We start from the raw sequence: 14425 nt of genomic DNA, 5'->3' as shown, positions 1-14425 counted from the left end.
ACTAGTTTATTCAAGATGAATGTAAGTGAACTGTGTTACTGTCGAGTAGCCCATCCACGGAGTTTGTAAATAGGCCTAAAGCATGACACCATTTCGACATGCTAAGTAGAATGATTTAGTAAATACGTGCTCGAGAAGAATTGATCTCTATCCTAGAGCAAAAGGACAACTCCTCCTCAAATGGAAGTTACTAGACTACCACCACTTGGTTAATTCTCAGTAATATTACTAAAATTATTATTTTTTAAAATAGTATTATCAGTTTTATTTTTAAAAAATACCACTAATTTTTTTTTTACAAATATACCACAAAAGTAAAGCTAAAATTTAACCATTCAAAACTAAACCCTAAAAACTAAGTCCTAAACCTAAAATACTAAACAAAACCCCAAATGTTTGAATTATAAACTCTTAAAAGATCATTTTAAGGTTTGTAGTATATTTGGACTAGAAACTCTGTAATAATATTTTTGAAAGAAAAAAACCCTAATGATGGTACTTCTGAAATGAAAATTTAATTAGTTAATGATATTCTACATTATTTTTCAGTTTAAGATGAATTCAAACCAATAGATATGGCCGTATGGCATAATCATCAATTATGTAGTAAAGATAACACATGCATAAACATTAAATTTGCATTGTTAACTTATTTCCACTCAAGTGCAGTAACCTTTGTTTGGCACGGCCAAGCCACGCGTTAGCCATGGCCTCACACGGGTTCATTGAAGGATGAAGCATGTTCATCAATGGCACGTGTATTCTATTTATTGGCCCTTTTGAAACAGGGTGTGACCTAGTTAAAAAGTCAATAAGTGCTTTGGTCTTTCTTAATTAATACTCCCTCCGTTCATAATATAGGATGTTTTAGAGGTTTTTGCTTGTTTCATAATATAGGATGTTTTCAATTTTTTAGGCAACTTTTAGACTACTTTTATAATTTCTTATTATTTATTATATGCAGTATTGTTTTTGATTGGTTAAACTTTTTAAAAGTAAACATTTCTTATTATGCGTGTTTTGGCTAAAACATCTTATATTTTGAAACGTAGGGAGTATATGTTTTTAATGAAAAATGGCGAAACAAAATGACAAAGTGGCTAACTTTTAGCATCAACCGGATTGACGCGACTACTCGACATTGAAAAATCTATTTCACTTTTTTTCTTAAGTATTTTTCTGATATAATCAAATATTATTGACCCCTCAATATCAACTGAAACAAAATGTCAAATGCCCCAAAGTCACAATGAAAACATATATAAATCCAAATAGTGTTTTGTCTTTCGCCTTTTCGCATTTTCTTAAGTCTATTTCTAAAGAGATGGACTTCAGCTATGTCCTCAACCACTCTAATTGGTAGTTAAAAAGTAGTGGTTTTCTTTGGACGAACATATGGTGGTATAGTAGTGATTACTGACCAACTTCGATCCTCCATATGTTTTTGAATTTTGAACACAATTTCATTTTACAATATTACGATAGATACATTTAAAATTGATCCAGTCAACTTATACCATGATAGTTTTCACGTCAGGTCTAATATTGTTATGTTTTAATAATGAATGGTATATAATTTCACGTTTTACATTTTAATAAGATTTTTAATATCTATGGTAAAAAAGGGAGTTCTGTCAATTATGTTATCAAATAAACTTTTATTTTTAGGAAATGCCATTTCGAAAACCTCACTCATATCAGGAAAAAGTCATACTGCCTTTTTGTGGCATGGTTAAAAGGCATAAATGACATTTTGTGGTGTTGGCGGGTTAATGAAAAAGTGTAATGGACCTGACACATTTCAGCTAGAATGAATGTGTAACTGATGGGTAGTACGACTGCATTCATTGTTGACAAAAGATTGGTTTTCAGGAAAGGTATTAGTAGATGTTGATAAGAAGTAGTGAGCTAGGGGAACTAGGGAGTTGTAGTCACATGTCTGGCTCATTCGTCATTTACAATGGAGGAAAAGAAGAACGACTACTGAAGTCGAAGCCTGAGAGAAAGAAATTCGGAAGTCATAGTGTTATATAATACGTGGACAAATTACTGCTGCGGCCTGCTGTGGACAAGCGTCATTTACAATAAGTAATAGCAAAAACTAGTTATATAGTAGTTGTGCAACATAGAATGTATGTACTATGAATAATAGATGTTTATTGCATTTGTGTATTTAATATCACCAGGAATGCTCAAATAATGTTGAGATCTTGGTGAAGAAGTGCAAAAAATGATGTTGGTTCTATTGAAAAATTTATTGTCGGATATATGTGGACAATAAGTAAAATAAATGATGTTGGTTCTAAAATTTTTATAATTTCTAGAAAAATTTCTAATTCCTAATTTTTTTTAGAACAAACATATTTTCTTATCTCAAATGATAATTTATTTATGAAATTTCATTTAATTTTAAAATGAAATGATAAAAAAACAGAAGCGTGAGAGATACAATTAAAAAGAATACTTAAATGTGTATTAAATATAGTATTTTATATGATTTGAGTTTTAATGATTTTTTATATCCTTATTATGATTTTAGAAAATTTGATATAATTTATCGTTAAATATTTTCAAATCTCACGTACAACCACAAGATTTGAAATTCAGGTTTTTTTAATTTTAACTAATGAAATCCTCTCAATTTTTTAAAAATCAAATATTCGAAATGTCTTTAATAAGATTTTAAAATATATTTAGTTCAATAAAACTGAGTTTTATTAGATTTTTTAAAATATATAATCGAATTAACTTAACATTTGTAAATTTTATACAATCACTTAAAATGTTCAGATCAAGGCCCATCTTGCTTTGTTGCTGGACTGAGTTTGGGGTGTTACCACTCGTCACACAAATGAAAAACCATTTAGAAAGATGGAATTTGGATTTTGTAGAGAAAAACGTATTATGTCTAACAAATATGAAATATGTTTGTTTCACCCAAATTTGCTTAGCCCAAACCGACCTATTTGCCGGCCTTACCCGTTGTAAGAAAGATATGATTTTGGCCATGTTTGTTTGCATGTCACTGTATTGTTCACTTGTTTGTCGTTGCAACCAATCCCATTATCTTTTTAATATATACTTTTTGAAAATTTATAGTTTTAAATACTTAGTTTTATGTTTATTTTATTTTATTCATTTTAATTTTATTTCATTGAAGTTGATTATAATTAATTAATTTAGATTGTAATCTAATTATATTCAAGTTTATTACTTAGGTTTAGTTTGATTTTTAATAACTTTATATAATTTTGATCATATTTTATTTTATCTGATTTAAATAACATTTTTGATTTTTTTTTTAATATTTTTTTTTGATGGCTATCTTATTTGTTTAACTATTGTTTTGATCCCGCGGATCCAGCGACAGGCGTTGTTTGTTTGCTGTCAACGAATAGAGCCTTCATTTGAATGAACATTCAAAAAAACCCAACATAAAAATTAAAAACTAATTTAAAACATCCAATTTGTACAATAAACCAAATGAAACTTAAATAATTTGGACATCCATAACAAATTGATCCTGTGGGAACTTTCTTAGTCTATACAACTATGTCAAATGTATCGGAAAGAAATATTCCAAAATCTTGCTTTCCAATTCCTTTAGAGCTCATAACTTGTGGTTTCATATGTAGTAGACTGGTCCTCAGAAGTTTCATATGTAGACTGGTCCTCAGTATTTTCATATGTAGTAGACTGATCCTCAGAATGTTCAGATGTTGACTGGTCCTCGGAATTTTCATATGTAGACTGGTCCGTAAAAGTTTCGTATGTAGACTGGTCCTTAGATGTTTCATATGTGGGCTGGTCCTCATAACTTTCTCCAGATTGATAAATCTCAAAGAAGAAGTTTACCCCATTCACAACATCATAAACCATCAGTCCAACTCGTCCGCCAACCCAATTCCCCAAAGTACTTCCCACCAGATAACCGAATCTACCAAATCTCTGCTCACCCACGTACCCTCCTGAGTAAGCACCAACCATAGTTCCACAACCACGCAAGAACCCTTCAGTTAAAGTCCCTCCAAAGTAAAGGGCTTCAAAGAAATCCCACCCGGCTGCTACTACTGGTCCAATGATCCGTTTCGCTTGCCTGGTAGCCACTTTAGCCGCTTTTTCACCAGCTCTCTGCACCTCTTTGGCTGCTTCATTTGGAGGCATGCCACTAACCAATGCCTCATGCAAGGCTTTCTCAATAGCGATGTTCCGGGCTTTCTCGACGTGAATAGATCTTATATTGTAGAAATAAAGCTTTACACCTTCTTTAACTGCACAGGCTAAAGTTCCTGAACTCATATCAAAGCAGTTCAAGAATGTAAACTCTCCACTCTTTGATGCAGCTTCTTGTCCAACAAGTTCCCGACATTTTTCAGCTGTTTACCATATGCAACAAAGACATCAAAGATAATCAGACATCCAACGCTTATCCTATAAGCCAATTTAAACAACGAACCCACAACCAACACAGTTTAGTCTTAACTCAAAACCAAACTTTTGTAGGAAAAACATAATGTGAGAAACTTGGAATCTCACAAACCACAACAAAATAAATAAACAAGAAGAGAAAACTGAAATGGCTGTTTATAAAACATGTTAACTAATCTGAGAAATCGTCTTGAGCTTGTTATGAGTCACATAGCTGAAATGAGTGACCATTATATGCTACAAATCGAAACTTTTGTGATCATATGACCAGCATGAGTGAGCAACACAGAGGTTCCAAAGAGTAAGTAAAAGGGAAAATATGAATTCTGAACAAAAAAAAAAAACACAACAGTTCCGACCACACTACTATGTTCATCAATCAAGTTAACCGAAACAACAAAAACATTATAAGATATGAAGTGTTGAAATGTCAAATTATAATCTTAATTCTAGTCATTAATCCCATCGTAGGCCCAAGTCTTCCATAACCTTATTCATCAAATTCATGTTTCAACCAATGAGATCAAAGAAAGAGTATTATTAGAACCAAATCGAGATCTCAGAACAAGTTCCTGAAAAGGCGATACCTTTACAACTACCCTAAAAATAAAAATAGAAATCCAAAACCCATGAGTGAGTTTTATACGAAATTATCCAAAAACACAGCAAAACGCGAAATTGATGGTCAAAGAAGAAACAAGATGGAAACTTTTGCGGAAACAAATCTAAAGTACCTGTCATACTGAGAGCTATTAATCCGATAGCAAAGAGAAGAAACTGAATCCTTCTTCTTCGGAAGTCCATGGCTTTGAGAACCCAATAGATTCACAAATCCCCAAATTCTTAACCCAATTTTACAAGAATTTATGCTTTAAGAAACACGGAAACATTTGATTTGAGTGTGACGAAGGTTTCAGGAAACCACAAGTCAGAGGGAAAGAATCAAAGAAAAGACTATTCAAAGACTCACAAGGTAATGACGGTTCAATTCCGGTTTAGTGTGAAATTAATTCCGGTTTAGTGGTTTAATTTGATGAATCATGAATGAGACTTACTAAACAAATATATTTTAGTTGTATAAATAAGTAACTGTGTTGATAAATCTGTAAATAAATGGACATAATTTGAATTGTGATTTTACAAAAAAAGTTCATATGATTTGGAATTTGGATAGTATTTGTTTTTTTTTTTTTTTTTTTTGCTAAAATTTGAGATAGTATTTTTTGGCACTATTTTTTCAAAACTACATTTTCTTCTCAAAACCACATGTTATTAATGTATGTGCACCCAAAAATAATAATATTTATAATTTTTAAATTATTAGATGAATTTTATAATTTGTCATACTTTTATCAAAAAAAATTGTCATATGACTTTTTTACTATTCATTTAGTTTAGTAAAATAATAATATTAACTTATCAAAAATTTTAAGTTTGGTAAGATAAACATTATGATTTTATCTGCATTTGTTCAAGATTATTTATCAAATTATGAAGATTTATAATATCATTTTAGGGAGTTTATTATATCATAGATTCTTGAGGGAGTTTGGATATAGTTTGATTTTTTTGTCATGATTTTAATAAATTATAAATTGATTTATGATGGATTGTGATTTTTTTTTTTGGACAGACGAAATGTGAATTATTTTTAAAAAAGGATTTTTATATTATGTAACAAGAGATTTTGTTAACTAGATTATGCAAAGAAATTAAACTATGTATTTCTGATAACACACAAATGCAATTATCTCAGTAATTACCTTAAATTTTGATAATTAGTCAGAAATCATATTATCACCTCTTGTAATCTTAATACAACCATAATATTATGATTCCATAAGAATCATGAGTTATTAAATCTCACATCATTGCAATTCACTGTATAGCCGATTATAAGTAATAAATGATAGTCAGTTTCATATGTCACCGATTTATAGGAATTTTTTCCCACAAAGATGATCATAATCATTGGTGATAATTAAACGGACTGGTATTAGGGAAGCTTCTAGAAGATCTTGAAGGTTTTGTTCAAAACCTCTCTTCTCTTGCCTTGTATTTGCTCTTATGATTTTTTTACCATTTTTTTTCTAAATCAATAGTGAAAATTCTTACATTTTAAGACTGTTCCAAAGTCCTCAATTTTTTTTTCAAGTCTTCAATCTCTTTAAGTTGATTTTTTTACTTTGTATTAGAAATGAGATCTATAAAGGGTTTATAAATGTTTTGTGTGTGTTATTCCCTAATAAGCATCATATTTTTGTTTCAAAACCTCTTGAGTCATTGTCGGCTTCTTATGTCTATGAGAGACGTATTCTTGGTCTATTAAGTCTAAATTAAAAAAGCAAATTCAGTTTTTAAACAAGAACTGAATCAAAAAAATTTCTCAAGACAAATCAAAAATCTTTAAAGATGATTAAGTCTAACGATAGTTAACATCGTTAGCCATGTTGTTAAAAATAAAAAATCAACATGGTTAACCATGTTGTTAAATTCTTTGCATAATCATGTTAACAAATTTAAATCATTTACCCATGTGAGAGGGAAAGAATATTCAAAAACTCTATCAAAGTCATGTTGATCATATGATGGTTCTATTTTGGTTCAGTATGAGATTAATTTGGTTTAATGGTTTAATTTGATGAATCATTAATTTGATTTTGGTTCAGTATGAGATTAATTTGGTTTAATGGTTTAATTTGGTTCAGCATGTGATTAATTTGGTTCAATGGTTTAATGGTTTATTTATAAAACTAATATATTTAGTTTTATAAATAAGTAATTATGGTGATAAATCTGAAAAGTAAGAACATTATTTTAAATGTGATTTGACAAAAATGTTTATATGGTTTGGAATATGGATAATAGTTGACACTTTTGTTTTCAAAATCACATGTTATTAGTTATGTGTAGCTAAAAATAATAAAATTTACAATTTGTAAGATTTTGGATAAGTATTATAATTTGTTGTTTGTTTTGTTATCTCTATTGTTCTGCATTCATTCAAGATTATTTATCTATTGATAAAGATTCACAATCATTTTATGGGGATTTATTGAATAATGATTTTGGTTTTTTGATTTAGATATAATGGAAAGTTTTAAATGACTTTGATAAACTATAAATTGAACAATGATGGATTTGAGTCACATATATATTTAGTAACATAAGATTTTTGGAAAAAAATATTTAAAGAATTTACATCCACTAAAAATATAATTGAGTGCAATGAGAAATGTCTTCCTAAATACATGATATGATGATCCAATAAAGGTTTTGTGCAAAAAAATCCTCCAAATTATCATTTTTTTACAATTTTATCCTCTAAAGCCCAAAAATGCAAGATAATACTGGAAAATCAAAAAAATACATCAACCTCAAATTTTAAATTATTGATAACTAATATATTAAATTGAAGCTCCCAAGATGAGAAGTTCAAAACTACATTTTAAATTTTAAAAATCTAATATATATGAACGCATAAACGCTTAAAAGATACCTATAAAGTTATATTTTGTAATATTTTTGATTTCAAATGATTAATATATATTTTTGGGAGATGGAAGGTAAAATTGCAAAAACTTAACGATTTTAGAAGGCTTTTATTTTTTGCACAAAACCTATCCAATTCGGTTTTGTGTGAGTATATTTTTGGTTTAATTCGGTTTAGGAAAACCGAATGTTTTCATTTAAGGATGAGATTGAAAACCAAAATCCCAATATTTTCTCCGTCTTCAATCTCTTCTGATTACTACTCTCTCTATCGAATCGAATTTGGATTCTCAGCTTCTGGGTTTCTCAAAAATCTAATCTTTTTCAGCTACGATTCTTTGTATCTGTCTACGGTAGCTTAAGGAATCGTTGGAATTGGGTGACAAAACAGTTTTAGGGTTTTTGAAGAACAATGTCGTCTTCTTCGGTGATTAAACCAGAAGACGTTCTTGAACATCTTATGAACGATGGTACCATCGATGCTCTTCGATTAAGGATCATCAATCAGCTCAAAGCCAATGTAAAGTTCTTAGATTTTGATTTTTGAGTTTTAAAGTTTGTGACTTTTTGTTTTTATTATGATTCAATTCAAAATCATAAAGTTAATGTTTTTTTTTTCTGTTGTTGTTGTGGTTGTGTGAATAGGAAGAGTTGAAGAGTACAACGATTAAAATGGCGGAGGAGAGTAAAGTTCTTAACACACCTGGTGCTGAGAAACAGACTAAAAGAGAACTCTTTGATGCTCTTCGTCAAGAACTCGAGTAAAGTTTTCTCCTTTACTTATCTCAACTCATATACTTGGGCTCTGGATTGCTAGTTTTGAGTATAATGATTAAGTAGTTTAGTCCCCACCTAATTTTAGAGCTGGATGAATACTATAAATCATTCAGAATCGGTAATTATCTTAATTCCTTGGAGGTCTAGTATCCATCTTGTTCTGCGTTACATTCTTAGAGGATATCGGATTTCCATAGTTGTATGTTGCATTCTCAGGAAATTCATGATAGGTGATATGAGTAAATAGGGATATCGATTTTGTATAATTCTGCTTCATACTCTTAGCTATAGCCCCCACCTAATATTTGAGTTGATTGAATAATAGAAACCAGTAATGATCTAAGTTCCATGGAGGTGCAGTATCGATCTTGTTCTGCGTTACATTCTTAGAGCACTTATGAATATTGTTTGTTTTCCATACTTCTATTTCACATTTGTAGAGCTGATTGAATAATATAGGCCATTCACGATAGGTAATGATTTCTATCCCTTGGAGCTACCTGTATGCATACTAACATACAGAGATTGTCTTATGTTCTGTACTATCAATTTTCTTGGTTTAAGTTTGCTGTTGGAAAAAAAATGTGTTGATGAAATTTTATCATGGTTGTGGGCAGAGGGCCAGTGCTAGAGAAGGCATCAAAATCAGTTTGGGATCTGATTCTTGAGAAGGATGGGTTAGGGAAAGAAATAAACGAAACAGTCGAACGTGTCTTTTGCCATCTAAGTGGGCGAGAACCCCCTTTTTATCCTCCATTAAACGTAGAAAAGACCCCGATGGAGATGGATAAAGAGACAGAGATGAAAGAGGATAATAGCGCGTCAAAGACAAACCCAAAGAAAAGAAGTCATAGTGAGGTGAATTCCTCTGAAGGTATTGATGAAGTTGCAACGACGAAGAAGAAGCAAGGAGATTCCTCAACTGTAACTTTAGAATCTGGGAAAACACCGTGAGCCTAAGTTACGAGAGAGAGAGACATTGATCGTGTTCTGTTGTTCTGAGTCTTCTGATATAGTCTCGATGTTTTATTGATGACATTGCTTTTTTCATCTACCTCTAATATATGAATGAAAAAGAGTTACTACAAGTTGCGTTTAGTGGTAAAATGATAATATGATACAACTCACTCATAAGTACCCTAAAATTTTTTTATTAGACAACTTGAATACAATGGCTTACTCTCTTCGAACTTCAAATAAATTGGTTTGGGAAATGAAAAAAGAGTTATCCTTTTATTAGATTTAGTATGTCAAATAACAAGATTGGAGATATGACAAAAGTACCACAGGTGTAAACATATGAATCTCAAATCAACGTTGAAGAGGCACCAGGGGACCGCCAATGACAACATGTCTTACAACGTTGGCGACAGTTCATGTCTCTACCACAACGTCCAGAGCAACCAAAATAACACATCTTTGGGTTCCAGTACATTCCATTTGCCCCTGTAAGCATCATCATTAGAATAACTAGAAGTTATAACCATCCTTAGTGAATACATTTATAAAAAATATTATATAATGAAAACAAAGTTAAAGGAGAAGTGCATCCGAAGACACAGCCATGGAGTTACAAGCCATCTGATGAATGTTTCCGCAGTCGAACTTGCATTCTGTTTCTTGACATGGAGTCACAGCTTTTGCTCTCACGCCCATTAGTACCAAAGCCATCATCACCATTGTTATCTTGATCATACTCGACATCTTCTTTGTTTTTGTTTGTTTGTTTGTTTGTTTGTTTTTCTCTTTGTAAGGGTTTATCAACTATTGTATCACAATATTTAAAGGTGTGTCAAAATGCATATCATGATTGTTTGGACAATGGCAAAATTGGTAAACTATATTTTAATATACAAACTTAGTAGAAAATATTTGAATCATATTCTCCATGATTTTTATACTAGGTATCAAATAACAAAAAATATTGATTGCTAATATCCTATGGGAAGTACAAATATGAAACTAACCTTAAAATGTGTAAAAAAATACATTCAATTGCCATTAGAAATTTTGATTAAGATTAATTAATTAATTTAATAAATATAATTAATTAAAAAACGAAAATTGGGGACAAATAAAATATAATAAATTGTAGGAAAGGAAAAAAATCTATTATAATCAAAACTAATTTGTACTTTAAAGAAACAAATTAACAGCTACGATTTTAAAAATCTATATAACTATAAATTTTATCACGGATTAAATTTTTTATCAAAAATCAAATATAATAAAATATAGAACAGTTTTGTTCAGCGGCTTAGATTTTAAAAATTAATAAATAAAAAATAGATATAGTATCTTATCTATTTAAAAAAAAAGTTATATCTTTTTTTAGTCATCGTTCTTTAGAAAAATAAAACTAAGTTGAGATTTGAATATATTTAATGCTTGAAGGTGCTTATTACATACAAGTAAGAGAAGCCACAGAAAAAAAAACAATGAATGTTGTTTTTTAATAGATTTTTCAGAACATTCACTAGCTATATTTAGTTGCTCTTTTTACATGTTAGTTATATCTTTTTACTTATTTCACATCTAGAGCAAGAATTACGTTTAATTGACAAAGATTTAAACAATTTTATTCATTACATTCAAATGTTTTATTGACAGGTTTTCAATAAATATTTTTAAAATACAAAATTTTAATATAAACAAACTGAATTTTCAATCACAAACCTTTATAAATAACATAATAACAAAATAAATTATTAAAAAATTTCATCAAAAAAATGTTCAGCCCGCGATTTTCCGTGGGTTAGTACCTAGTTATTTAATTAAGAAATAATCCATTTACATAGTAAAATTATTATTCAAATGGTTCAAAATTTGAATTAAAAATATATTTTTTACTTTTAACAGATTTGGGTTTAGGCGCAAAATAACATCATGATAAAAATAATAAAATCAAAGTTTTTGTTGATGAAACATATATTAGAGGCTATTAAAATTTATAACCATTTTTTTCGTAAAATGGATTATAATTACAGTTTTCTTCATTTTAAGATAGATATTACTATATTTTATTTTTATAATTAAAAATTTGTGAGAGACTAATAACATTTTTCTCATTCCAGTTATCCCATCACATATTTACATAATACGATAAATAACATGCTACTGTTAAAAATAACCCTTTTTGTTAATCTATATTACTCTTTTTTTATATAGATAAGATATTAGAAACCTGCAAATGTATTTTCAATTCATGTTTTATTCTCTTGTATATAGAGTATATAATTATATATATATATATATATATATATATATTGATGATCTTTGAAAAAATTTAGCTGATAGATGTATTTGAATTTTTGGCATTATTGTGTATTGCAACATCACTGTTTTTTTAATAATAAAATGATCTCTTATTAGACTTTAGTGTATGTTTATATAGAAATCTGTTAATGTCGAATTACATTCCAACAGTAAAGATTGAAAAAGACAAACCACTAAATCTCAAGAAGAAAATTATAAGAACAGTTCCACAAGTCTAAAACCCAAAAATCTCAAATCAGAGATGAAGATGCATCGAGGGGTGGCCAGCCACAACATTTCTTACAAGGCTGACAACACTTGTTGTTCGTACGACAAGGTACAGTGCAAATAGAATAACACAGGTTCATGTCCGCTTCGAGTCGGGTGTGAAAACTAGCTTGAAAAATCATATTCGCTTGTCACAATAAATCGTTTTGACAACACAATAATTAATAATTTACCAATTAATTGAAGTTTGAACTTGGGCATATTTTTTTTTTACCTTTTCGAGGTGAATTATAAAGTCATGGGGAAGCTCAAAGGTTTATATAACTCTTGGGTCTTTGTGCTTGAATTATTATTTACTGAAGTCTTTTCAAACCATATGGCCTTACGACTTCAGTATTGTTAACTCAAAATCCCTCGACATCTTGTCACTAGCTCTCTCCTCTGTAGTAATATTCAATGGGTGGTGTTGAAAGTTCAGAGAAACCAAGGCTGAAACCAACTCTTACTCTGAGACTTCTTGTCGACAGGATGAGAGACAAAGTCGTCTTGGCTGAAGCTGGTAAAGATTTTGTGGATGTACTCTTTAGCTTACTAACACTCCCAATGGGGACCATTGTACGATTGCTGGAGAAGCATAAGCAGAATCAGATGTCTCAAGGTATAGTCATAGGCTGCTTCAACAATCTTTACAAAAGTGTCCTTGAAATGGATATAATTAATTTTACGACTGAAACTTCTAAGCAAATGCTTTTGCTACCAAGGAGTTTAACAGAGAAGAAATGCAGACGGCTTAAGCTTAACCTCTATGACACTGATGTCCTTAAGTACTATATGTGCCGGAATTCAGGAGAGAAGCTTAGATGTTCCAAGGTATATAGTAATTTCCGTTCCTCAAGATGCAGTTGTGGTGAACTGATGAGGACAGAGTTTATACAAGCTCCAGGCTTAGAAGAAGACCATGATGAAATATTTGCCAGTGGCCAGACCTCCTTCATCATTAGCGACGATATGAAAGTGAATTTAAATTCTATAGGTATCACCATGTTGACACTCAAAGGGTTAGGTTATGCAGATGTTGGCAAGCTTCATGAGATGGTCGTCAATGTTGGTACCGAAGAGGTAAACAACATTTGTCATGGAATTGTTAGTTTATTTGCCTTTGCTTAAACTAAACTTTTATATTCACTTTTGTTTATGCACAATAACTCCCAGGTATTAGGTTTGCTGAAATGCTTATTCTCCTCAAAGACCTCCTTGACTGATGTTTTCTTGAGGAAACAAATTTCATCTGTCATGACAAGGACGCCTAACATGCCAAGTCTCGTTGCACAAGGGAAACCCGTAGGTACTTCTGAATCAAATGATGTTTTGTCTGTAACTTTATACGTCAGAAAGCAAGACAAGAAGGTTTTATATGCTGAAAGTAATGAAGACTTTGTTGATCTCCTTTTCACTTTCCTGGTTGTCCCATTGGAATATGTTCGGGAATTATCTGGAAGCAGAATCATGCTAGGATGCATTGAGAACTTGTACAAAAGCTTTAAGAACTTGAGCTTTACCAGAATGACTCATGTTCTAACTTCAAGATGTATGCTTCCTTGGTATTACAGTTGCCAGCGACCACTACTCGATGTCTGTTACCAGAAGTGTTTAAAAAGGTTAAATTTGAGAAAAGGCTCTCAATGCTATCTATTGAGTGCAATGGATCCAAAATCTGACTATATTGTTGAACCTGAACCCAAGGCACCACATTGTAGTGGGTTTGTGAAGAGAGGATCAACGTTTCTGATTTCAAATGATCTTACGGTCACAGCTTCAAACTCATGCTCAACCATTAGCTTACTGAAGAAGTTGAACACAGACTTGTATGAGATTGAGGAACAAGTAATTAGCATCAGTGAAGGAGAGGTCTGTTTTTTTTTCTTCTAATATATCAATTATGAATATTGAACCATCCATTTCCACAATTTTTTTTTCAGTTTATTATGTCGAGTTTTACTGTAGTGCAGGCCATCAATCTATTAAAAGCTTCATTGGTGACATCCACTCCCTGAACCATCGCTCTGGGGAGCTTGCTTCTAAAGAAGCCGAAAGTGGAGAGAGTTTAAAACAACAATGGCTGTGCTGGACAGACCTCATATTTACATGTTTAAGGAATTAAAATCTTGTACTGTTACTACATGGTCATTTTTTCTCTTCAAACATGTAATTTCTACTCATTTTTAATATTATATATATATATATA

General features: G+C 30.8%; 4 protein-coding genes across 4 annotated transcripts; 2 read left to right on the top strand and 2 right to left on the bottom strand.

Moving 5' to 3' along the window:
* Window positions 1-3412: 3412 nt before the first annotated feature.
* LOC104701053 (uncharacterized) lies at window positions 3413-5396 on the bottom strand. Its single transcript, XM_010416683.3, has 2 exons — window positions 5163-5396; window positions 3413-4376 (listed from the first exon to the last, which is right to left on the bottom strand). The coding sequence occupies exons 1-2, from the start codon at window positions 5230-5232 to the stop codon at window positions 3604-3606; spliced, it is 843 nt and encodes a 280-aa protein (XP_010414985.1). The 5' UTR covers window positions 5233-5396; the 3' UTR covers window positions 3413-3603.
* A 2683-nt stretch (window positions 5397-8079) lies between these two features.
* On the top strand, window positions 8080-9785 carry LOC104701052 (uncharacterized). The gene is made up of 3 exons (XM_010416682.3): window positions 8080-8440; window positions 8566-8681; window positions 9315-9785. Exons 1-3 carry the CDS (start codon window positions 8333-8335, stop codon window positions 9649-9651), a joined length of 561 nt encoding a protein of 186 aa, XP_010414984.2. The 5' UTR covers window positions 8080-8332; the 3' UTR covers window positions 9652-9785.
* A 126-nt stretch (window positions 9786-9911) lies between these two features.
* Window positions 9912-10446, bottom strand: LOC109125614 (uncharacterized). The gene is made up of 2 exons (XM_019227581.2): window positions 10272-10446; window positions 9912-10143 (listed from the first exon to the last, which is right to left on the bottom strand). The coding sequence occupies exons 1-2, from the start codon at window positions 10399-10401 to the stop codon at window positions 10004-10006; spliced, it is 270 nt and encodes an 89-aa protein (XP_019083126.1). The 5' UTR covers window positions 10402-10446; the 3' UTR covers window positions 9912-10003.
* Window positions 10447-12636: 2190 nt separating this feature from the next.
* Window positions 12637-14234, top strand: LOC147941263 (uncharacterized). The gene is made up of 3 exons (XM_087458446.1): window positions 12637-13299; window positions 13393-14088; window positions 14190-14234. Exons 1-3 carry the CDS (start codon window positions 12637-12639, stop codon window positions 14232-14234), a joined length of 1404 nt encoding a protein of 467 aa, XP_087314572.1.
* Window positions 14235-14425: the final 191 nt, after the last annotated feature.

This window comes from Camelina sativa, chromosome 7 (assembly GCF_030686135.1).
Source record: "Camelina sativa cultivar CO46 ecotype springtype chromosome 7, ASM3068613v1".
NCBI lineage: Eukaryota > Viridiplantae > Streptophyta > Magnoliopsida > Brassicales > Brassicaceae > Camelina > Camelina sativa.
This window is presented reverse-complemented; position numbering and strand designations above follow the sequence as displayed.

Bases quoted from the DNA above. Each gene is read 5' to 3' on its own strand.
- LOC104701053 (XM_010416683.3), bottom strand. From the start codon at position 5,232: ATGGACTTCCGAAGAAGAAGGATTCAGTTTCTTCTCTTTGCTATCGGA. The intron at 4,377-5,162 runs GTACTTTAGATT...TATGGTAAACAG, and splicing joins AATAGCTCTCAGTATGACAG to CTGAAAAATGTCGGGAACTT.
- LOC104701052 (XM_010416682.3), top strand. From the start codon at position 8,333: ATGTCGTCTTCTTCGGTGATTAAACCAGAAGACGTTCTTGAACATCTT. The intron at 8,441-8,565 runs GTAAAGTTCTTA...TTGTGTGAATAG, and splicing joins TCAATCAGCTCAAAGCCAAT to GAAGAGTTGAAGAGTACAAC. The intron at 8,682-9,314 runs GTAAAGTTTTCT...GGTTGTGGGCAG, and splicing joins GCTCTTCGTCAAGAACTCGA to AGGGCCAGTGCTAGAGAAGG.
- LOC109125614 (XM_019227581.2), bottom strand. From the start codon at position 10,401: ATGTCGAGTATGATCAAGATAACAATGGTGATGATGGCTTTGGTACTA. The intron at 10,144-10,271 runs GTAACTCCATGG...TGATGCTTACAG, and splicing joins AAACATTCATCAGATGGCTT to GGGCAAATGGAATGTACTGG.
- LOC147941263 (XM_087458446.1), top strand. From the start codon at position 12,637: ATGGGTGGTGTTGAAAGTTCAGAGAAACCAAGGCTGAAACCAACTCTT. The intron at 13,300-13,392 runs GTAAACAACATT...AATAACTCCCAG, and splicing joins TCAATGTTGGTACCGAAGAG to GTATTAGGTTTGCTGAAATG. The intron at 14,089-14,189 runs GTCTGTTTTTTT...ACTGTAGTGCAG, and splicing joins TTAGCATCAGTGAAGGAGAG to GCCATCAATCTATTAAAAGC.